At 52.9% G+C, this 21,649-nt stretch overlaps 2 protein-coding genes across 16 annotated transcripts in view; one reads left to right on the top strand and one right to left on the bottom strand.

Moving 5' to 3' along the window:
- The window catches only part of ZNF362 (zinc finger protein 362), a 28,454-nt gene extending 22,161 nt beyond the window's left edge, over positions 1–6,293 (top strand). For 11 of the 12 annotated variants that reach the window (XM_077312002.1, XM_077312003.1, XM_077312001.1 and 8 more), the window contains 4 exons: positions 147–371; positions 1,159–1,237; positions 2,180–2,338; positions 3,468–6,293. In XM_077312002.1, the coding sequence (XP_077168117.1) occupies positions 147–371; positions 1,159–1,237; positions 2,180–2,338; positions 3,468–3,584 (580 nt within the window). In that variant the 3' untranslated portion in view covers positions 3,585–6,293. The remainder of the gene's footprint in view (positions 1–146; positions 372–1,158; positions 1,238–2,179; positions 2,339–3,467) is intronic. The other variant, XR_013226799.1, reaches the window with a different exon arrangement.
- Positions 6,294–7,185: 892 nt separating this feature from the next.
- PHC2 (polyhomeotic homolog 2) overlaps positions 7,186–21,649 on the bottom strand; it is a 54,917-nt gene continuing 40,453 nt past the window's right edge. For 3 of the 4 annotated variants that reach the window (XM_077311988.1, XM_077311992.1, XM_077311990.1), the window contains 6 exons: positions 13,811–14,013; positions 12,443–12,665; positions 10,198–10,312; positions 9,924–10,065; positions 8,655–8,946; positions 7,186–8,496 (listed from right to left, as the gene is read on the bottom strand). In XM_077311988.1, the coding sequence (XP_077168103.1) occupies positions 8,342–8,496; positions 8,655–8,946; positions 9,924–10,065; positions 10,198–10,312; positions 12,443–12,665; positions 13,811–14,013 (1,130 nt within the window). In that variant the 3' untranslated portion in view covers positions 7,186–8,341. The remainder of the gene's footprint in view (positions 8,497–8,654; positions 8,947–9,923; positions 10,066–10,197; positions 10,313–12,442; positions 12,666–13,810; positions 14,014–21,649) is intronic. The other variant, XM_077311989.1, reaches the window with a different exon arrangement.

Below are 21,649 nucleotides of genomic sequence, written 5' to 3'. Positions count from 1 at the left end.
GCTCCAGGGTCTACCCAAATGGCCCGATTTGGGTAAGGGAGTGGCTGTGACTATCACCAGGGGCGGTGGGGAGGAATGAAATGGCATGGCGACCCGTGTCCGGAAGCTGCCGTGCATCGTGACACTTCCTTCTTCTCCCCCTCCAGGTGCAAAGTCTGCCCCCTTACCTTCTTCACCAAGTCGGAGATGCAGATCCACTCTAAGTCGCACACCGAGGCCAAGCCCCACAAGTGCCCCCACTGTTCCAAGTCTTTCGCCAACGCCTCCTACCTGGCGCAGCACCTGCGCATCCACCTGGGCGTCAAGCCCTACCACTGCTCCTACTGCGAGAAGTCGTTCCGCCAGCTCTCCCACCTCCAGCAGCACACAAGGTGAGTGACCTCCCCCCACCCCCCCACGTCCCCGTGGTCTCCCTCGGCCTTCTCTCCGCTCCCCTCCAGCCGTGCACAAAGAGTATGCAGGGTAGGACAGGCTAGGAAGATTTCCAAGGGATGGCTGACATTTGCAGGTAGATTTGCAAAGGCTGCCTTAAGTCCGTCCTGCTTCCCCAGCGTAGTCATTCTCTGGAATCATTGCTGGGCTGGGCCAGATCGGCGTGTCAATCCATTCCATTCCATTCCATTCCATTCCTTCCTTCCTTCCTTCCTTCCTTCCTTCCTTCCTTCCTTCATTCCTTCATTCCTTCATTCATTCATTCATTCATTCATTCATTCTATATGTATATACCGCCCTCCCCTGAAGCTTATAAGAAATGCACCGGTTAAATAAAGAGCCCAACTTACCCACTCTCCAGAGGAGGTTCACTGCAATGTCTCTGTCTGATTCACTGCCCTGGCTTGACCTTGTTCCAGTCAGCCTCTTGGAAGCAGTCAGTCTTTCCCAACACCCCAGAATTGCTTCTCTTCAGAGAAGGCTGCTTGGTGTCTGCCTGAATCACTTCTCTGGGCCAATTTACTTAGAATCATAGAATCATGGAATTGGAAGGGGCCATCTAGGCCATCTAGTCCAACCCCCTCAGTGTCAGGCTGTGATCTGGGAGTCCCAGGTTCTAATCTTCACTTTGCCGTGGAAGTTTGCTTTGGGACCTTGGGCCAGTTCATTCGTATCAGTTCTGCCTTGTGCACCAAAATTTCAATGTTCCTTGTTGTTCCGTTTCAGAATCCACACCGGCGACAGACCCTACAAGTGCCCACATGCGGGCTGTGAAAAAGCATTCACACAGCTCTCCAATCTCCAGGTCGGTAAGGAGGATGGGTAAAAGGGGGGTGGGGGGGAGTGGGACAGGCCGGGAGAGAATGGGTGAGATCCAGAGGGCTTGAGGTACGGACGGCCTCTCGGTTCAGCTTCACAGCCAAAACTTGGCCCACAAAAAGCAGCAGGCAGCAATTCAAAACCAGTGCTTGCTTGCAAATTAATTGAGTAATTAGTTTTAATTAATTAGCAAATTAATAAATTGGAATTTTAGGCCGCTCTCCTGGGGAACTGACTCAGGGCGGTGTACAAAGTTTGTATACAAAACAGAATTTAAGTTTAAAATTAATTGAAATTGGGGTCCCCCGCGGGTGGGCAGGTAGTTGTGAGTTTGGGCATTGTGCAGGGGATTGGACTGGATGACCCTGGAGGGCCCTTTCCAACTCTAGGGTTCTATAAGAAACAGGTTAAAAATTAGCAGCAGCTGCTTCTCCGCAGAGCATCTGTTGAGATGATCCCCAAACCGTCAGGCTGGGTCTGGGAGTAAATAGGTGAATGGATAGTTGGACCGATATATGAGTGGGTGGGGCCATAAATAGGTAGGTCCAGAGGTAGTCAATCTGTGGTCCTCCAGATGTCCATGGACTACAATCCCCATGAGCCCCTGCCAGCAAATGCTGGCAGGGGCTCATGGGAATTGTAGTCCATGGACATCTGGAGGACCACAGGTTGACTACCCCTGGCCTGGAGGACCCCTGAGCATCTCCAGACAGGGTCAGGGTATCCACAGCCCTGCCTTTGAAGACTCAGCATTAACTCAACCATCAGGAACAACACACTGCCCCTTCCTTTCGCTGGCGGGAGAACAGATCCCGCCATGGCCTTGCAGGGCACAGTTAGAGGTGGGGGAAACGGAGAACGTGGTCCGAAGGAGGGAACGAGCCGATTGACCTCCCCCTTTCCCTCCCCGCCCCCCGTTGCTTTGCAGTCTCACCAACGGCAGCACAACAAGGACAAACCCTACAAATGTCCCAACTGCTACCGGGCCTACACAGACTCCGCCTCGCTCCAGATCCACCTCTCTGCGCACGCCATCAAGCACGCCAAGGCCTACTGCTGCAGCATGTGTGGGAGAGCCTATACTTCGGTGAGTGTGAGGGCCGGGTGACCCACCGGAGAGGTGGTGGCAGCGGTGGGGAGACCTCAAGTCCTGGGTTCTGCAGAGTGGGAGGACGACGAGGTGGTTAGGAGTGGCGGCTTCTAATCCGGCGAGCCGGGTTTGATTCCCCGCTCCTCCACGTGCGGCCCGCTGGGTGATCTTGGAGCTAGTCACAGCCCTGATAGTGCCGTTCTCTCAGAGCTCTCTCAGCCCCACCCCACCTCCCAGGGTGCCTGTTGTGAGGGGGAGGGAAGGGAAGGCTATCGTAAGCCGCTTTGAGACTCTTTCGGGCAATGAAAAGTAGGGTATAAAAACTTTCTGTATCGAGCCTGTGTGCTTTCCTTGGTCGAGTGGTCATTTACTGCCCCTGAGAAAGAGAGGACAGAGCGTGGTGGTCCCTCCTTCCCCGCGTCTCTTGTTGCTGGCCCCTCACGGCAGCCTTTGGGGGTTGAAGATGAAGAAACATTATACCAGTATAACAGATTTCCCTTGACCACTATACTTATTTGGTTTTAGATAAGAATGCATTATTTAATATTATTGACCACCGAGGAAGACCCAGTAGGGTCAAAATATGTTTGGTCTGTTTATGTACATTTGGGATTGTCAGTCTCTAGAAGAAGAAGAAGAAGAGTTGGTTCTTATATGCCACTTTTCCCTACCCGAAGGAGGCTCAAAGCAGCTTACATTCATCTTCCCTTTCCTCTCCCCACAACAGACACTCTGTGAGGGGGGTGAGACTTGAAGAGCCCTGATATTCCTGCTTGGTCAGAACAGTTTTATCAGTGCTGTGGCGAGCCCAAGGTCACCCAGCTGGTTGCATGTGGAGGAGGAGCGGGGAATCAAACCTGGCATGCCAGATTAGTAGTCCGCACTCCTAACCACTACACCAAACAGGAATGGGAGAAAAAGCAGAGACAGGCTTCTGCAGTCCTGTTTTCCCATCTTCCCCCAAGTAGCCCGTAAGACATCAGGGACGACGGCCATCTTGGTTTGCCAGAACTGAGGGAGGGCCATCGCGGAAGAGGAAAGACCCGGCTGACCGGGCAAGGAGGGCCTGACTCTGTGGTCCCCTGACGTGGTTTCCGTTCTCTCTCTCTCTCTCTGCCCCAACCAGGAAACCTATTTGATGAAACACATGTCCAAGCATACGGTGGTGGAACATCTAGTGAGTCAGCATTCACCTCAAAGGACGGAGTCTCCCGGGATTCCCGTGCGAATTTCTCTCATCTGAATTTCGGGGAGCCCCGCCCTGAGCACGGCCCCTCTGGAATGACAAAAGCCGAGGGGGAAGGACAGAGAAGCTTGGAATCGGATCACAGGAACCTCGGCCTCTTCGGGGCACCGTCCCCCCCCCCCCGCTCCGGGGGCCCGCCGGGTCTCCCCCTCCACGGCCAGGGTCAAGAGATGGAGTCTGGACACGCCCCCCGCCCCCGAGCCGGGGAGATCCTCCTTCAATTTTGGTGGCAGCCAAAGACAGTTCCAGAGCACTTTGAACCTCTGTGTGTCTCCCACCCCCCACCCCACCCCACCCCACCCACCCGCCCGAAACACACACCCGTAGCCCATCTTTTTTTTGAATCGCCTCCAGCCTTTTGAAAGCCCTGGTCCAGTTTGTCTTTCCCCCGTTTTATTTTCCCCCTGCTTGTTTTTAAGTTTAGCTGTCAAACCATCTTATAATTTATTGGCCCCACACCTGATGCAATGACCAAGAGGGCCCCCGAGCCTTTCTGGACTCTCCTTGGGAGAGGCGACGGATGTGACCTGCAGAGGTGCCCACAGGCCTGGCCAAGGGGGAACGGCCGCGAGGCCCAAATTGCTGGGACGATGCGGGGGCTTTCGGTGCAAAGGTGCCCGGCCAGGGGCCTCCGCTGCCGACTTCAGCCGGATTGCAACCCGTGCGTGGAGGGATCCGGGGAAGGAGGCAGGGGCAGGGGCAGGTGCGCCGGACTAGAAAGAAGCTGGCCTCTTTGTGGAAGGAGAGTAGCTTTTGGAAGATTTGACTAGCGTGTGAAGCAGCTGGAGACCCCCGGAGAAGAGCGGGCGGGAGGAAACAGTGACTGAACCCTGCCATCCGTTCAATCCGTATTCATTTTAGCCTTGAGAATTAATTGAAAGAGCATCCCTCCCCCCCTTCAGAAGGCAAATGGCTGAAAACTGCGTTCCGTCTCGGCTTTAGCAGCGCATGGGACGGAGGGGGGGGGGGGCTTGGGCTGTGATGTGGCAAGGGAGGGTGTCTCTCCAAGTCCCCCTTCCCTCCCCACTCACGCATGGAGTTTCCCCTGTGCCCTGCCCCACCCCATGCTTCATATGTAGTCTACCCTTCCATCTGCCAGGGGCTCTCAGTATACCTTTCGAACTAGGGGGGTCAGTTTTCGAGTTATCCGATTGGTACTGATACTTGCCAGACTCCGCCGTCTCCAGGGAAACCCACCTAGGCAGCTCTGGACCCTGCCCCTTTTATGTCACCCACCCTGCAGGCTTGGCCCAGAACCACATGACTGTTTTGTTTTCCAGCAATGGTCCCCCATGAACCAGGACGCACCTGAGTGAGGCGAGCTTCACGGATGCTCTGGTGCAAAGGAAATCCACTGAGGGACATGAGCACATCCCCCAACACAGCTGCTTCCTGGAGGTCAGAAGAGGTTCTAGAGCAGGGGTAGTCAACCTGTGGTCCTCCAGATGTTCATGGACTACAAATCCCAGGAACCCCTGCCAGCGAATGCTGGCAGGGGCTCCTGGGAATTGTAGTCCATGAACATCTGGAGGACCACAGGTTGACTACCCCTGTTCTAGAGGGAGAACACCGCAAAGGCACCTGGAAGCTATAATACCCCTCTAACCCTTCCTTTAGCCTTGGTTAAGACAGTTATGTAGGGGGCACTTCCATTTCATCACCCCCCCCCCACACACACACACCTGATTTTTGCAGAGGCAGGTCCCTATGTTCTTAGACAGCTCTCTCCCCCCCACCTGCAAGGTCAGCCATTCAACTGCAGGTCCAAGGAACACAGGTGAAGGCTGCAGATTTTCCATCCTTTCCATACCTGAAGCACAAGCGGTACCAGTGTACTGGCTAGCCACATGGTTGTCCCAGGGGAAGTGACCCGCCCCAATCCTGGAGCCCTAACAGTATTACATTATATTCAGTCTCTGCCCCCCCCCCCCTTCCAAATCAAAGATTCAGTCGGCGAAAGGTTTGCATGTTCCTGCCATACAAACTCTGCAAACTCCCCGCTCATTTTGGGATGTCTCCCTTCAAAGCAAGCGTGGTGGACACAAAATTCCTCCCCCCCCCCAAGAAAGGAAAAAAGCAACCGGCAAACCACCCCCCACCCCCACAATGTATTTTCCTGTTCCATTTCGGATATGAATTAACTGTAATTAAAAAACAAACAAACACTTTTTAAGCCTTAAAATATATCATTTTGTTTATACCAGGTTGTTTCTTTTTATCACTGTATATTAATTTGATTCTTCTTCTTTTTTTGTTCTTCAAATCCCCCATCCCCTCCACCCCTTTTCCCATCTCCCTTGGTTTCTAATGGATGTTGTACGATAATTCAATATTGTAGCTTTTTTGGCCCGCATGTTAATAACTCTGTAAATAGGACTCTTATACATAACGTTAACACAATTTGTTTTTCTATATAAAAAGCCCAGGCTGCATCTAGCTAGGACCCTAGTTCTTACCTTAATAATGAAAATGGACGGAAAGAAGGAAAAAACTCTAAGAGGCTTCCCCCACCCTTCCCCTCCCCTCCCCTCCCTTTAAACTCTTGCACCCTGGTTACAAAGATGGGTGGGAGGCAGCTCTGTTCCCAACAGGCATTGTTTGAACAATTGGGGGGGGGGAGGGAGTTTTTTTCCAGAAAAAAAAATAAGTTGCTTTGTATTTCTTTGTTGTGGAAAAAATAAAATGTCTTTGCAACCTTGGGCTGGACTGGGAGAGTTCTGCTCTTCTGTTCAGGGCAGGGGGGGCAGCACAGAAGACTCCGCTTACCCTCCCCTTAACTGGCCCGTGCCAAAATTGGAAACTGGCCCTGTATGTTGTGCCAGCCAAGCAGCCAGCCCAGGCTTTTCAACCAGGGTTTTGTGAAATCTCGGGGTTCCGTGATGGCCCTGAATGGGTGGGTGGGAGTTGTTGATGTATATTTTCAAAAATCACTAATATTTATTGGATTATATGACCTTATATGATCAGGTCAACCCAGCCACCCCACCTCCCAAACTGGCCAATGATGGGGTGGGAAGGGGAGGGGCCCTGGGTGGGTGTGGACACAGCTCTGCTTCCCAACCATATTCTGCACGGTTGGGCCACTTCTGGGCTTCCTTGAAGCCTGAGGAAGGTTTCAGGGGTTTCCCAACACTAAAGAAGTTGGGAAAGGCCGAGTTAGACCTTTCCACCTGTGATCCTAGCAAGCATAAAACAGGAATTCTGCTATGAGGTCTGTGACAGCTCGGGGGTCAAAAGCACCATGAAGATGCATCTGAATTATGGCAATTCTGTACTGTTTTCAAAGAGTCTCAAAGTGGCTTACGATCCCTTTCTCACAACGGACACCCAGTGAGGTAAGTGGGGCTTAAAGAGCTCTGGAAGAACTGCTCAGACAGAACAGCATTATCAGGGCTGTGACTAGGCCAAGGTCCCACCGTTCTTAACTGCCACGCCAGTCAAAATCTCTCCAACCCAGATGCTCCGAGAGAACGGGCTGGAGGTTCTTATTTCCCGGCCCGTTTTCCTCGTTGCGTAAATCCTAGAATAAGTCGCCCACCGCCCCCAAACCACCAACCCCCTACTTAACCATGATGGTGCACGCACAAACACTAAAAGCTTTCTTTTAAAAGGAGTTTATTAAAAACCGACAAAGGGGGAGCGGGAAATAGAAAGTCCTTCGTCTTCAGCCCCCAAAGGCTGCAGTGAGTGGCCAGCACCAAGGGACGGGGAAGGAGGGACCACTGCACTCTTCCCCCCCCCCATACAAACCATTGGGGGCAAGCAGCTCAGCTGCTGTCCCCATTCCCCCCATCTCTTCCTGCCATTGCCCTTGGAGAGCTGCTCTGCTTGAGGCCAGCCCCATCTTCCAGAGAGAACCAGCTCGTCCAGCTGCCCCGTGTCTTGGTCACCGGCGTTGACGTTCGGAGAAGGGTCTGTAAGGCAGATGCTGAACTGTCCCCCAACCCCGCCCCAGGTCCCGGCCGACCGCAGGGGCATCTCCTAGGAAGACCTGCGGCCCCGAAAACAACTCCAGCATAGCCAAGCCGGTCCTCGTGGTTCGTCGCTGGGCAGCGGCCTCCCCCCCAAATGAGCAAGAAGGGAAAGCAGCCCAGCCCCTCCGTGCCGGTGGCGATTTGGCCAAACGCTTGGAAGGGAAGGAGGTCCCGAGTTAGAAGCACGGGGCGGACAGAAAGGACCCCCCCCCCCTCTTCGGTTGCTTTGAAAAATTGGCCAGAGAATAGAAACCGAATGAGACGTTGGGGGGGCAGAAGGGGAGAAGGTGGGAGAGGGCACTAGGTGGCAACACAACCACACTGAACACACGCACACACCCCTAACAAATTTTAAGGCAACTGTCCTGTTTGGTTTTTGAGGTTTCAAGTAGGGTTTCTGTCCAGTCCGAGGGAGGGTTATCGGTGCCGCCTGGAAACAGGAGGTGAAGGAGCACTCGCCCCGCCCCCCAATTTGGGGAGGGGCGCAGGTAGAAAGGGGAGCTAAAGCTACAGATTATGTACAGCCCCACAGCCTCGTCTTCCGGACACCCTGGCTCAAAACAGACGCGGGGGAATCGTCTCTCCTCCGCTCCCCGTCCGTGGGGGGTGGGGGGTGGCTTGTGCTCAAGATACGGTGCAGAAAAGGGGGGGGGGTGGGGAGAGAACCAAGCCGGTCAGTCTGTCTGATCTCTAAAAAAAAAAAAAAAAAGCACCCCACCCCCTCAAAAAAAAAAAAAAAAAAAGCATCCCTGCAAGGAAGGCACAAGAGGTCGGACGCTTCTAGGAGTCCTTCAGCATGCAGATGCGCGCATAGATCTTGAGGGCCGGGCCTAGCTTGATGTTCATGGCGCTCATGAGGTGGTCCTCTTTGAGCAGGAGCAGCGCCTGCCCGTCGATTTCCTGCGCGCGGAACTCCTCCGCGATTTCCTGGCAACCTGGACGGGAAAACAGGAAACGTTTGCCCGGTCAGAATTCCCACGGTGTTCCGAGCCGTGAGTCGACCGTCAGGCCTTCCAACGGCGAACTCGAAGCACGAGAAGGAAAAATGCCTATGCCACCGGGTACCACCCCTCCCCGACGCGGCCAGCCCTACCTGGCAAGGAGCGGATGAACTCGTAGACGTCTTCCACATTCCACTTGGTGGGCTCGCTGGGCAGGAAGTGGTGCCCGATGCCCACGAGGTCCCGCACGTGCATGTCGGGCAGCTCTATGTCCCGCTCCCCCTGACGCCGGCGAGAGGCGGACGAACTGGCCGAGAGGGGGGAGAGGGGCTCCTCGTAGCTGGAGTTGTCGGAGCAGCGGCTCGAGTCCTCCTGGGGGTGGCTGAGCTGCAGTGACCCGGTGACGGAAATGGGCCCAGAGCTGGGCGTGAGCGAGGGCGGCGCCTGGGGACACGAGGAAGACAACAAGAGGTGTCAGTGGCCAGTGGAGAGTGAATCCGCCGGGCTCAACAACAGGCGATCCTTCTACCAGGCCTCGGAAAGGGTCCAAAGTGATCAACTGGAGACACAGAGGGACAGAACCTGGGAACTTCTGGATGGAAAACATATGCTAGGGAACACCCAAGGCACAGTGGAGCCGGCTGCCTAGCGAGATTGTGAATTCTCCCTCAGTAGCGGTTCTCAAGCAGCAGCTGGATACTTATCCTGGCTGCTCTAGGCTGACCCTGCATTGAGCAGGGGGTCTATGGATTCTATGAGTGACTGAGAGTGGGGGCCAGACCCTCCCCTCACTGCTGGGCGCTCCAAGGTGGACTCCAGAATCTAATTCCCAGAGATCTAGAGAGAGCAGCTCGCTCAAGTTTCCCTGGCTCCAAGGAGATCAGATTGGCCTCACCCACCCATGATACGGCAGGCACTGAATACCAGGACAGTGAAACCTGGTGGAATGCCCTTCCGGATAAAATCAGAGCCTGGCAGGACCTTGGTTCTGCAGGGCTTGTAAAAACAGGGCGGTCCCACCAAGCCTACGGCGGACGCCTAAAACAACTTCGGAATTATGCTGACCTCCCATGTCAAAATCCCTAGTGGAAATACCAGCTGGGGCTAGCGGGACCCTCCCGCCGCCCCTCTCCTCCAGCAGCAGAAGAACTAGGCCCTTTTTCAGCATTTAAAACGGACAACGGCGTAGGGTTGTCCCCGCTCCGAATAGCCACAGGCAGCTTCAAAGGGTTAGCGTTTCAGAGAGCAGCCCCCGAACGGTTAGATTTCACCCCAGTGGAAACTTCGATTCCCAGCTTTCGAGAGCCAAAAGCTGCCTTCGCTGGATCGGAGATGTGCTGTGACCCCCTGAAAGCTCCCCCCCCCGCCCCCGCCAGCCCCGACTGTCCGGCCCCTCAAGGCCCGTCCTTCTCGTCATTTACCTGCTTCTTGTTTTCTTTGCTCAGAGGCGGGAGGGTGCTCTTGCATGTCCGGCGACGGCCGTGCGAAGGAGTGCTAGGCTTCTGAAGCTTGCTGCGGTCGGGGTGGAAGAGTCCCACGCGTTTTGTGCACCCCACATTGTACCTGCGGGAGGGACGAGAGGAAAGGTTAGATTTGCAGCCTCAGACGCCCAAGTCAACAAGGAGCCTGGATCTTTGGGGTGGGGAGGGGAGCGGAGAAGCAAAGCCAGCTGCCCCCTCGCTCGCCGGGCTCTACCTCTTGGCGCATGCCATGGAGCAGAAGCGCTTGGACCGCTTGAACTTGTACGCGAAGTCCAGGCGGCCGCAGAGCTCGCATTTCAGCTTCGGGGGTGACCCCTCCTCTTTGGATTCTGTAGGACAGCAAAAAGGTGTTTTGGAGAAGGGCAGCCCAAGCCCGCCTTCTCTTATCTGATCCGCTCGCGTTGTGCAGAAAGCCAGCCCTGGTCGACAGCCAAAGGTCCGTCTAGCCCAGTGTTGAGGCAGATAATGGCTTTTGGGAAGGTCCCTCCTCCACGACGCCATGAATGGAGGAGCCTCCCCCCCAGCATCCTGTGCGGAGGTATACTGCCTTGGGACATGGAGGTTCCATCTATCTAGGACAGTGAATGATCACCGGTGGACCTCTTCATGCATTTGTCCAACCTCTCTTGTTGGCAGCCAGGAGTTCCCAAATTATTCACTCGTGTTCGGTTTAAAATTTTTTTTCTTTGGTCTCTCACACCGTATTACCAAGCGATTCCACTGGTTGCCCCCCGGTGTTAGGGGTGTTTGTGAGTGTGCGTGTCAGGCATTCTTCTCCAATTACCCTCTCCTTAAATGAGGTTCCATTTTTAATTGTCTTTCTCTTCTCCTAAACTTCTTCATCTGGGAATACCACTTGTTGCATTGAGGGCCGTGCTGCATTGATATTAACGTGCAATTCTTTAAAAAATTCTCAGCTTGCTAAAAAGGCTACAGTCCTCGGTGTATTTAGTCCAGGACTGAATACTGTGGAGCGTACACTTGCAAACAATCGCATGGAGAGAAGCCCACCCATCCTCTGTAAATACATTTTCAGACCAACAATTGCTCCTCCTGAATGTCTGCCACATGAAAGGATGGCCAAGAACATGTTCTAGGGCAGGGGTGGCCAATGTGGCTCTCCAGATGTCCAAGACTACAAAGGTTGGATACACACTTTTCTTGGATGCTTTAGGATGCTCTGGGCTGATCCTGCGTAGAGAAGGGGGTTGGACTAGATGGCCTGTATGGCCCCTTCCAACTCTATGACTCTATGATTCTATGATTCCCATGAGCCGCTGGTATACTGGCAGGGGGTCATGGAAATTGTAGCCCATGGACATCTGGGGAGCCTCAGTTTCACCACCCCTGCTCTAGAATACGCAGGGAGTCCGCACTGCAAAGCAGGACTCAAAAACAGGCCTTCTATGCTAGGAAGCATCCGGTCATCCAATAAATCAGAAGTTCTCCCTTGCAAGAGACAGTTCTCACTCACTCGGCTGGTTTTCCTACAGGGCATGCATACATCCAAAGCACACCCAATGCTTTACATGGACTTGGCTTAACCAGGTGAACAGACGAGAGTTCTGCCTTGCTGGATCAGGCCAGGATCATTCATTCAACAGGCAGCCAGATGCCTCTGGAACGGGGCCGTTTGGCAGGGCCTGCAGCGTCTGCTGCTCAGAGGTAAACTGCCTCTAACAGGGAGGTCTCAATTTCATCTGTGACAGCTCAAACTAAACCCATCCTCCTCCCTTGCCTAGCCCCCCTTTTTGAAAGTTAAGCAAGCTAGTCGCTAACGCCACATCCTGAGACGGGGAGTTCCAAAGGTTAACCAAGACCTTGCAAGGTTTAAGCAATTTTTAAAAATGCATCAAGGAATCTCCTAGACTTCCAGAAGGAAGTTGCACAATAAAACCAGAGTCCAGTGGCACCTTTAAGACCCACAAAGATTGATTCAAGGCGTGAACTTTCGAGTGCAAGCACTCTTCCTCAGACTAAGAACTCCCTACAGGACCGTGGGAATATATAGCAAAAATTAATTGTGTTAAGACAGTTTGCAGGAGATTCGTCTGGCCCTCACTGAAGGAGGTATTTTTCCTTTGGAAAACAGACAGCACTGCCAAACACTTTCTCCATCCTTCCAGGTGCAAGTTAAAACCCCGATGCCACGGGGCAGACTGACGCCTCCCTCCCTCCCTGACCAGGAAGGGGAAGACCTAGACCAGGGGTAGTCAACCTGTGGTCCTCCAGATGTCCATGGGCTACAATTCCCATGAGCCCCTGCCAGCGTTTGCTGGCAGGGGCTCATGGGGATTGTAGTCCATGGACATCTGGAGGACCACAGGTTGACTACCCCTGACCTAGACTGCATCCCGCATCCTCCCTGCTTCTTTGCAGCACCGCACAGCTCCTTGTCCTGCATCCTGGCACTGAACACACACACACACACACACACACAGGTGTGCCCCTGGCTCTACCTTGCAGATAGGGTTCCTCCATTTCGGAGTCGGTGGTGGTTGTGTTATCTTGCTGCGGGGGTTTCTCGGCCAGGAGGCCTTGGGCATATTTCTTCTTGAGGTTCCCCACGAGCAGCGAAGAGCGCCCCACCTGGCAAGAGGACAGAGATGGGCGAGGCGGAATCGTCAGAGGGTCGCCACGTGGAGACTTGTGGGGTAACCCCGCCCCCCTGTGGCTTTTACCCTGCAGGATGAGGGAAAAACAAAGCCTTGATGGACAGCTGCGGTAGCGAATGGGGTTAGCTGTGCGACCCAAGCATACAAAGGTTATCAGAAATACAAAAAATTAAAGGGGGGGGGGGTTCCCCGGTGGTCACGTTTCACCCGCTAAGTACAAGCCTGGCTCCCAGGGATTTCAGAGCATGTGTTGAGTGTAAGACCAGGCTGGGGTATTTTGATATTAAAGAGCTTCTCTCCGTCCCCCTCCCCGACCTTGCCCAAACCTTCTGCGACCATCCAAAAACGAAACCAAAAGGCCGAAATAATGATTCTCTTTTTATTAGGTATATTACATTAATCATTCAACTTCTTGGCAACCAGAACCGGGGTCTCAGGTAAGTTTCTCCCGTTTTCTGATTCTTCCTCAATGATTACCACTCCAAAAATCTATGTTCCATTCAGCAGTTACAAATCAAATGAAGCGAATCCCTTGGTTGTAAGCTCTGTTGTCTCAAGGTTGCCAACCGTTCCGGTGGCCAAGAAGTTGAATGATTAATATACTTAATAAGAGCGGATGAAAGACTCATTGTGGCCTTTATGATTTCGTTTCTGGATTATCTATAACAGGGGTAGTCAACCTGTGGTCCTCCAGATATTCATGGACTACAATTATTCATGGACTACAATTCCCATGAGCTCCTGCCAGCGTTTGCTGGCAGGGGCTCATGGGAATTGTAGCCCATGAACATCTGGAGGACCGCAGGTTGACTACCCCTGATCTATAACACTGGGAGATCAACGGTGCAGCTTCTTTGCATCAAACCTCTGCAACAGCAGACAGGATCTACCGGCTAGAACGTTTCCCTCTCACGTACCCCCACGGTGTCCCCCCACCCGTGCCCCAGCCTGATCAACTGGTCCCACGCCTTCCCCCCCCCCCCAAAGTCCTTGCCTGCACCACAAAGGGATTACCCTCCTGTTCCCTTCCCAAATATTCCTTGCACAGGACTGTCCAGGAACCAGCTGCAGAAAGACAACGTTTCCCCACTCCCATGCCCTCCCCCAATTTCTCGTCCTAGTACTTTTAACACCCGATCGCAGCAAAAAAAAAAACAACCCGCCCACACAAGAAAATGCAAGCTGTCCCCGCTGAGCAGGGGCGATGCGTACCGGGAACGGCTCAGCCCCTTCTTGGATCACGAACCCCTCGATGACGTGGGTCAAGATCTGCGGCTTCACGACGGCTTGGGGAGGCTTGTTCTCACCGTTCTGGGGGGCGGTGCCGGTGACGGTGGAGGCAGAGCTCCCGTTCCCCGAGGTCATGCCGGGGCTGCTGGTGTCTGGTGGGGGGTGAACACGGTCCTGTCCGGCCTCTGCGTGGGAGAACGAAGAGGGAGGAAAAAATATATGATGTACCAAGCAGACAAAGGCAGAGGCGCGAAGGAGCGCGGACCGGCCCTGCCCCTCTGTGCCCCCTCCCCGCTCTCCCCCATTACCATACAGCTGACTTGTCCCGGCTCCCCATCAAGGGCTGGCGGCATGAATGAGCTTTCAACAGCCAAGCCGCATGGGATGGGCCTTCGGGGTTTGTGGAGGTGGGGGGGGGGGGGGGAAGAGGGCGCACACACAATTGTACAAGGCTTTAGACCTGCCAACACCTAGCTCAATCTCTTGCGGGCACAAAGACGCAAGTTCCTGGCAGGAAGAAGCGCTGGAGGAGTGTCCCAAGAAGGTGCAGAGACTCACAGCCCTCTGCAGGGTCTTTACATCGTGCAGTGGGACCTGAAACTGCCCCCCTGGGCCGTCCTCAATGTTAGTCGAACCCTCTCAAAATTGCATCCTCGTCTGCACCGGTCCACAAAGGCAGATTGCCCTACTCAACCAAACATGAGACAACTCGGCCCCTTTTGGAGCATCTTGCTACAGATTGCAGGGGGAGAAGAATCACATGTTTGTTGGCAATCAGGCAGCATCTCAGGGATCCGGGACGTCTAAGGTTGGCAGCTCTAGCTGCCACATCGTCTGCGGCTGATTCATTGGGGGGGGGGGGAGACTCTCTTAGAAGTTGGTTCAACAAAGGGATAGTTACAGTCCTGCAGATTTCCTTATTTCTGCACCGAAGACTCCTCTTTTTTCCTGTCAACCTTAATATCTGCAGAACTCTGGTGTATAAAGCACCCTCTACCCGTTACAATCATTTATTATTATTATTATTATTATTATTATTATTATTTATTAGCCGCCTCCCCCGGTGGCTCGAGGTGGGTTACAATCACTTTACTACTCCTTTATCCAGCTGTTCCCCTGACGCACTTCAGGCAGCCTTCCGGGTCTGCCCCCACCTATTTTATCTGCACCACAACACTGTAAAGTAGGCTACGGGGGAAGTGCACGATTGGTTGTTGGGAGTCTGGCAGCATCTCAGGGAATCGAACCCGGGTCTTCCGAGGTTGGCGGCTCTACCTGCCCCATCCCCTGCGGCTGATTCACGGGGGGGAGGGAGGGGGGACTCTTAGAAGTTGGTTCAACAAAGGGATAGTTACAAGAAGTCCTGCAGATTTCTGCAAAAAGATATCGCATGTGCGCACCATTCTACATGGGTTTGGATGTGCAGGAAAGAGTCAAGTGGACATGTGTACGCTCATGGCACGCCCGCCCAGCAGGACTTCACAACGCTCCCATGCTTCAATGCATTTATGGCCGGATAGAAAACGAAAAGGATCCTCACCATACCACCAGAAGCTCAGACTTAAGAGACAACCTGTGCCCTCTGGACAAGCCCCTTGTTCAAGGAGCATCCATGAACTAAATGTTCCCAGCTTGGTGTAGTGGTTAGGAGAGCGGACTTGTAATCTGGCAGGACGGGTTTGATTCCCCACTCCCCCATATGCAGCCAGCTGGGTGACCTTGGGCTTGCCACGGCACTGATAAAACTGTTCTGATTGAGCAGGGATATCAGGGCTCTCTCAGCCTCACCTGCCTCACAGGGTGTTTGTCGTGGGGAGAGGAAAGGGAAGGTGACTGTAAGCCGCTTTGAGCCTCCTTCGGGGAGAGAAAAAGCAGCATATAAGAACCAACTCTTCTTCTTCAACATGCAACAGTTTGGAGCCAAGAAGCTGGTCCATGCGCCACAGCTGTGGTTACCAAACTGTGTGGCAGACTAACCGGAAGGTTCCCATCCTACAGATGATAAAGCTGGAACCAAATGACTCAAGGAAGGATCCTTTACAAAGGGAGTGTGTGGCCTATGCAGTTGTTCTATCTCCTGCCTGGATTCTCCTACTTTTGGAGACTTCATTTTTATGCTTCCGTGTTGCCATTCCCTGCATCGCTCAACGCCATCGGGTTCAATACCGAATTCCAGACTGCAGGGATCCTACACGGAGGGCACAGGCTTGAGTGGGATCATCCCATCTCTGCACCTCAGCGAGACCCGGGGACTGCAGAATGAACAAACAGAAATCCTGCTGCATCTCAGAGGCAGCCGCAGACCTCTGGGACTGCCTGGAGGTCGAATCTGAATCCATTGTTTTTAAAGGGCAAATCCACAAACAGAGAGAGAGAGAGAGAGGGATAGGGAGAGAATGAAGCTAGCCTGCACAGATAAAAACATCGCTCTCTCCTCCGTACATCGCGTACGAGACCACCTAGGAACACATGTGCCGATGTAAGAAAGAGACCATAATCTGAGCCTCCCAGGAACAAACAAGGGAAGAGTCCCTTTTTCCTCTCCCTGCCGCAAATCCCTTTCAGCTCACCTGCAGAAAGCAGCCATGGGGGGCTCTGGGTTTCTTGCACGGTTGTTCCTCCCCCCCCCCCCCAATCCTGCTCCAACCCTCCCAGCCCCAGCAGGCAGAACATTAAATATTAACACCGCGAAGGAGCTGCAGACGCGCACACAGTCCGGGCTCACTGCAAGGCATGCTGGGAGTTCCCGTGCCAAGACACAAACAAAGGAAAAACAAAACAGCCTTTGGAAGGGGGTGGGTGGGGGGAAGCCACATGCTCCGGGTTTCTTTGTAGAGCCCGGCCACAAGTGGATCCCACAACACTCTGGCTTAAGATGGGGCCAAAGAGCTTTGCGGTGCGCAAAACCGACCGCTTGAGCCGAATTTCAGAGATGCCCCTTCTTGTTTTGAATTTTAAACCAGTCACTTCGCAGCCTGGTTAGGGCAGCTCTCGATCTTGAACGCTGCCTGCCCCTCACCCTTGAGGTTTGGTGCTTTTAGCACATGGGCTGTGCACATGGGACACGACATGCTCTCTGGCCCAAGCGTTCGGGGTGGGTAGTCTCGGACAGGTTTTCCTAAAACCATTTGGGGGTTTGCGACCTCAACTCCGCCAAGGCAGTGTCATCTTAAAGAGGGGGGGGGGGAACCACCCTACAATCTTGCTGACACTGCTTTGAAATAGCCCTTAATCCTTAGTGTGTGCTTGCCTAAATTTTGGGGCGCATTTTCCCCCCAAAAAAACCACAGGGCAGCAGCTCTTGATCTTTCTAACTGCGGCTGGCAAGGCTCCCTCCAACGGTGGACAAGACTCCTGCATCTCTGCATCCGGGCAGACCAGGGGGGGGCACAATAGCCGACAGTGCAGAGAACAGAGGACATGGCTTCTAAGTAAGTGACTGCCAAGCCGCTCAGATGCCACGGTTCAAGGGAAGGAGCCCACAGGCCCCTAGGTGCTTTCCAAGCATTTCAGTAACCAGCAGCCTCCCGTAACTAAATCACAGCCTGCCTCCTGGCCATCCCCTGATCTACAGATTGCGCTTCCAGCTTGCTTTTCAGTCCAAAGCTGCCCCCCAAAGCAAGCCCTGGGGCCGTAACAGCTCCTGTCCATGTAGATTCCACCGGGTAAGTTGGGCCATCAGAATCTTGGCCTATACGAAGAATGCATTGTTTTGCATTCTCGAAAACACGGGCTGGCCCTTCAAGCCTATTGCAACCGCCAGGGTAGGAGGGAGACTGCTGGGGCAGCAATTAAAGACAGAAACACGTAAAAGATGCATGTGACACAGCTGCCACTAATGGGGATTCAACCCGTGGCCGGCTGGCTCGGTTCCAATATTCCTTAAAAAAAATAAAAGATTCCTGCATGCACATAGTCGTTTTGAAGCTTCATCGTCACCAGTGGTCCAGCTTTGCTTCAACGAAGAATACAAAGGAGTGGGCCTACAAGGACTGCCCTGCTAGATCAGGTCTCACCCCCCGGCCATCCTGGCGCATTCAGAAAGCTCAGAAATGGGGCATGTGTCCCCTGCCAATGGAGTGCAGAGAGATACTGACCCAATAGGGAGAATTCCATTTAGCTTCTATTTCTGTCCACTGAACTTTGTTGGCCTAATTCTTTAAAGCCCTTTGCATGCTGTAGCGGGCCTGTTTTTTTTTCTCTCCCTGGCCTTTGGAAAGTTCAAAGTCCCACAAACAAGTGGAAGGGACCCCATGCAAGGATTTTGCTTACGGGACCAGCCACAGGACAATCCACATCTACAGGCTGTAGAGACAGTTCCTGGTTCCCCAAAATACTGTCTCTCCCCCCACTTTTCATTTTTTTAAAAATTCAGCATCCTACCCAAAGAGTGCCATGACATGTAAAAGCTTGCCTTCTACTATGTGACATTTTCTAAAGAAAAAGTCACGACTCTGCTTCTGCATTTCGGAGTTTCTCCCAAGAATTATGGGCCAGAACAGGACTGTAAATTTTGTACCAGCGATGAGAGGCAAAGCCACTGAAATGCGCAGGGGCGCTTAAGCTAATTAATTGGCATCCCTGTGTCTTGGTGGGCAGCAAATCTCATCCTTTAAATCTCGAGCCACGTGCGGAAATATTTCCAGTGGTGCGTCCTGAACATGCCATTAATCAGCTTCGCTGGGGGACTCCCAAGCTTCCTGGGAGGGAGAAAACCCGTTCTCTTCTGACCGTCATTCTTAGCTTTTCAACACAAGCTTCCCATCCCCAAAACTTATGAGCTCCAAAAACTGTGCCCCACGAGTCAGCCTGCAAGCCTCTTCCATGGGGTCTCCTTGAAGCAGGCTGGCTTCTCAGCTGCACAAGGACTGGCCACACTGTTGGGTGTTGGTGGCCAGCAAGACACCAAGGGGGAGGGCACGGCGGTGGAGAGAGAGCAGCTGCTGAAGGAGACATGGGCTGGCCTGGATCCTGTCCCCCAAGGCTGCCTGAGGCCTTGCTCACCCATGCTCCAGGGCTCAAGCCTAGGCTTCCATCACACGCCCCAGGAACACGAACCGGAGAGCAGCCAGTGGCCTCCCCAGCCCCTGGAAATGCCCCCCACCCCCGTGAGAGCCTGCCAGTTGGCCTAGGCAGCTGCTCTTGGGAGAAAGCCACTCCTACGCAGCAAAGCCAGAGGGGCAGGGGGGGGGCAGAGAGAGAGAGAGAGAAGCCACATATGTGCTTGGCTTAGCACGCAGCACCAGAGGGGGGGAAAGGGGCGGCATGAAAACCTGGCTGGAACTGTGTGAGGGGCGGACAGGAGCTGGACCACAGCGGCAGCAGGAAGCTGCAGACCTGGAGTTCTGGGCCAGAAGTCACCAACCGCATTTCCAGCAAGGGAGGGAGAAAGGGAGGTTGGCCACAGAGAGGAGCGTGGAAATTTGTGCTTTGGGAGGAAAAAAGAGAGAAGAACCTCACCGGTTCCCCAGAGAACATGGGCACAAATGCTCCCCAGAAGCTCCCCTTCCCTCTTGAAGACCCCCCAAGCAGGACGTGTGCACATTTCCCCCCCCTGCAGTTGCTCCCTGTAGAACACCTTATTATTCCGAAGCTTAAGAAAAACAAAACCGGATTTGTCCCACTGAAATGCACTAAGCATCACCCCTGAAAACTATATTTTGTCTTCCTAGGATTCAGTTGAGCCACAAAAAAAATGCTGCTTTGTACATTTCTAGCCTTCTAGGACGCCAGAAGGAGATATCTGGAGAGGTGGGAAAGGCAACAATTAACAGCGTGGCGGAATGGTTAGTGTGTCAAGCTAGGTCCTGGAAGACCCGGGTTCAAATCCCCCACTCTGCTACGGAAGCTTTGGCCGGTCACCCACTCTACCTAATTTACCCACGAAGATTGTGTAAGTGAAGTAAATATATTTTCTAAAGAAATGAACCAAGCACCATTCCACCAGTTCCGTCCACCCTCGCTGTGCTAGAAAAGCAGGTATCTGCTCCATATTATTTTCTGAAAACCCAACATACTTTCCCGCAACACAACCCCGGCTTCCAAGCTGAAAGCCAGCACCTTCTGCACTCCAGTGCAGCTGTACTGAATGCACTGAACAAAGGGGAAGGAGGATGCGTTGCTAGGTGCCTCTGGAGATGCACATCAAAGCAGTGCTTCCCAAGATGTGCCTGGCAACAAAGATGCCACGCTACCCTCCGGGGCTCACTTTCAATCCGGTGCAGAACCAGGCCCCTTCAGTATCAGGGCCTGTTATTCTCCTTATAATGCGCCCAATGCACACTGCACCTTCCCTAAAGGAAGGGGAAAAAGAGCACAACCTGTGCCCCGAGAGGCATATGATGTAAGCTGCCTCCCACAGCCGAAACCTGCCTTATCAGCCTTTCTCGACCATTTTACCATTCAGATTAACGTTCTTCAGGATTCGAGAAACCCCAGAAGTGATGTCAGCAGGCCACACCTTCCTGCCACGCCCCCAGAAGTCACATGTCAGCAGAAGGGACACGTGACTTCATATCACCCGGACTCTCCCACCAGACGTCACCAGGCATTTGTTTGGCTGGGGCCCTTCTTTTCTCACCCCCTCCAGGCCCATCACTGGCCATTTTGGGAGGGGGGAGGAGGAAAGTAGACATGACCATATCACTGATTTTTTTAAAATTAATGTTAATAATTAATTAACTCCCATCCAATTGGAGAAAACCTCCATGGCCATCAGCAAGCCCCAGGGTTTCACGAACACTTCAGTCCCCTTTTGAGAATAGGCAGGTAGCAACCCAGGAGAGCACCTTCTCAGTGATGGCAAGAAAAATCTGTAGTTCTCTCTCCCTCTCTGAGAGACTCTCCTGCCTCCATCTTGCGCCACTGAAGGACAATTCTCTGTTTCTTCTGGGTTCCCTGATCCCTCCCTTCCTGCCCTCGGTTTTCATTGCTGCTTTTAATGCTTCTGTTTGTGTATTTTAGCTTTAGTTTTAATGATATGCTTTTGTTTGATTTTAAACAATGTATGTTTTCAACCTGCTAGCCACCTCCGGTGACCCTGATAACAGCAGAAAAGCAGGGTACAAATGTTTTGTCAACAAAATAAATACCATGGGCCATTGTTGGGAGAGTAACTGGTCTAACGGCTCTCCATGCATGCTCAGGAGGGGGGCTGCAACAAAAATTGCTCCAGACCAAGCTTGTAAACAACAATTTCCTTTGGTGACCTATGGAAAGGGAGGACCAAGCCAGAAGGTCACCAGGTTCGAATTCAGTCTCTGCCACTGATTCACTCAATGGCCTTCGGCAAGTTGGGCTTCCAGCAGGGATTAGTACAACTGATCAAAGAAAATACCCCACCAGCACAAAGTGGTGTTTTGTGTTTTGTGGAGCAGCAGATCTCTGCAGGACAACAGGGTTTCCTGCAAACGTTTTGCGGGTGGCTGTCTCACACAAGGCTGTTTTGCGAAGCCAGGCCTTGGCTGTGGAATCCTGAAGATTGCACTGTTGGTCAATTTACAGCGGCTGTCGAGAATCACAAAATAACTGGGAGACACAGTTGTGAAGTAAACAATAACGTACAGACAAAACTGTGCCTGCCTGGGTTTTTATCAAGAAAGGCGGACTCACCTTCCTCATTTATACTCACCCAAAAGTATATGGGGGTACCTATGGGCAATGTAAACCCTATATGGAACTCTTTTCACTCAAAAAACATATAAAGCGTATCATTCGAGTGAGCATGAAGGAGGAAGTTGAATCCACACTGAAATGTTCTCTCGGATTCATCAGATTTATGATGACTATAAGCAAAGCAAGTAAAAGAAAAAAAAAGACTAC

The sequence above is a fragment of the Paroedura picta genome, chromosome 15 (genome assembly GCF_049243985.1).
Source record: "Paroedura picta isolate Pp20150507F chromosome 15, Ppicta_v3.0, whole genome shotgun sequence".
NCBI classification, from domain to species: domain Eukaryota; kingdom Metazoa; phylum Chordata; class Lepidosauria; order Squamata; family Gekkonidae; genus Paroedura; species Paroedura picta.
This window is presented reverse-complemented; position numbering and strand designations above follow the sequence as displayed.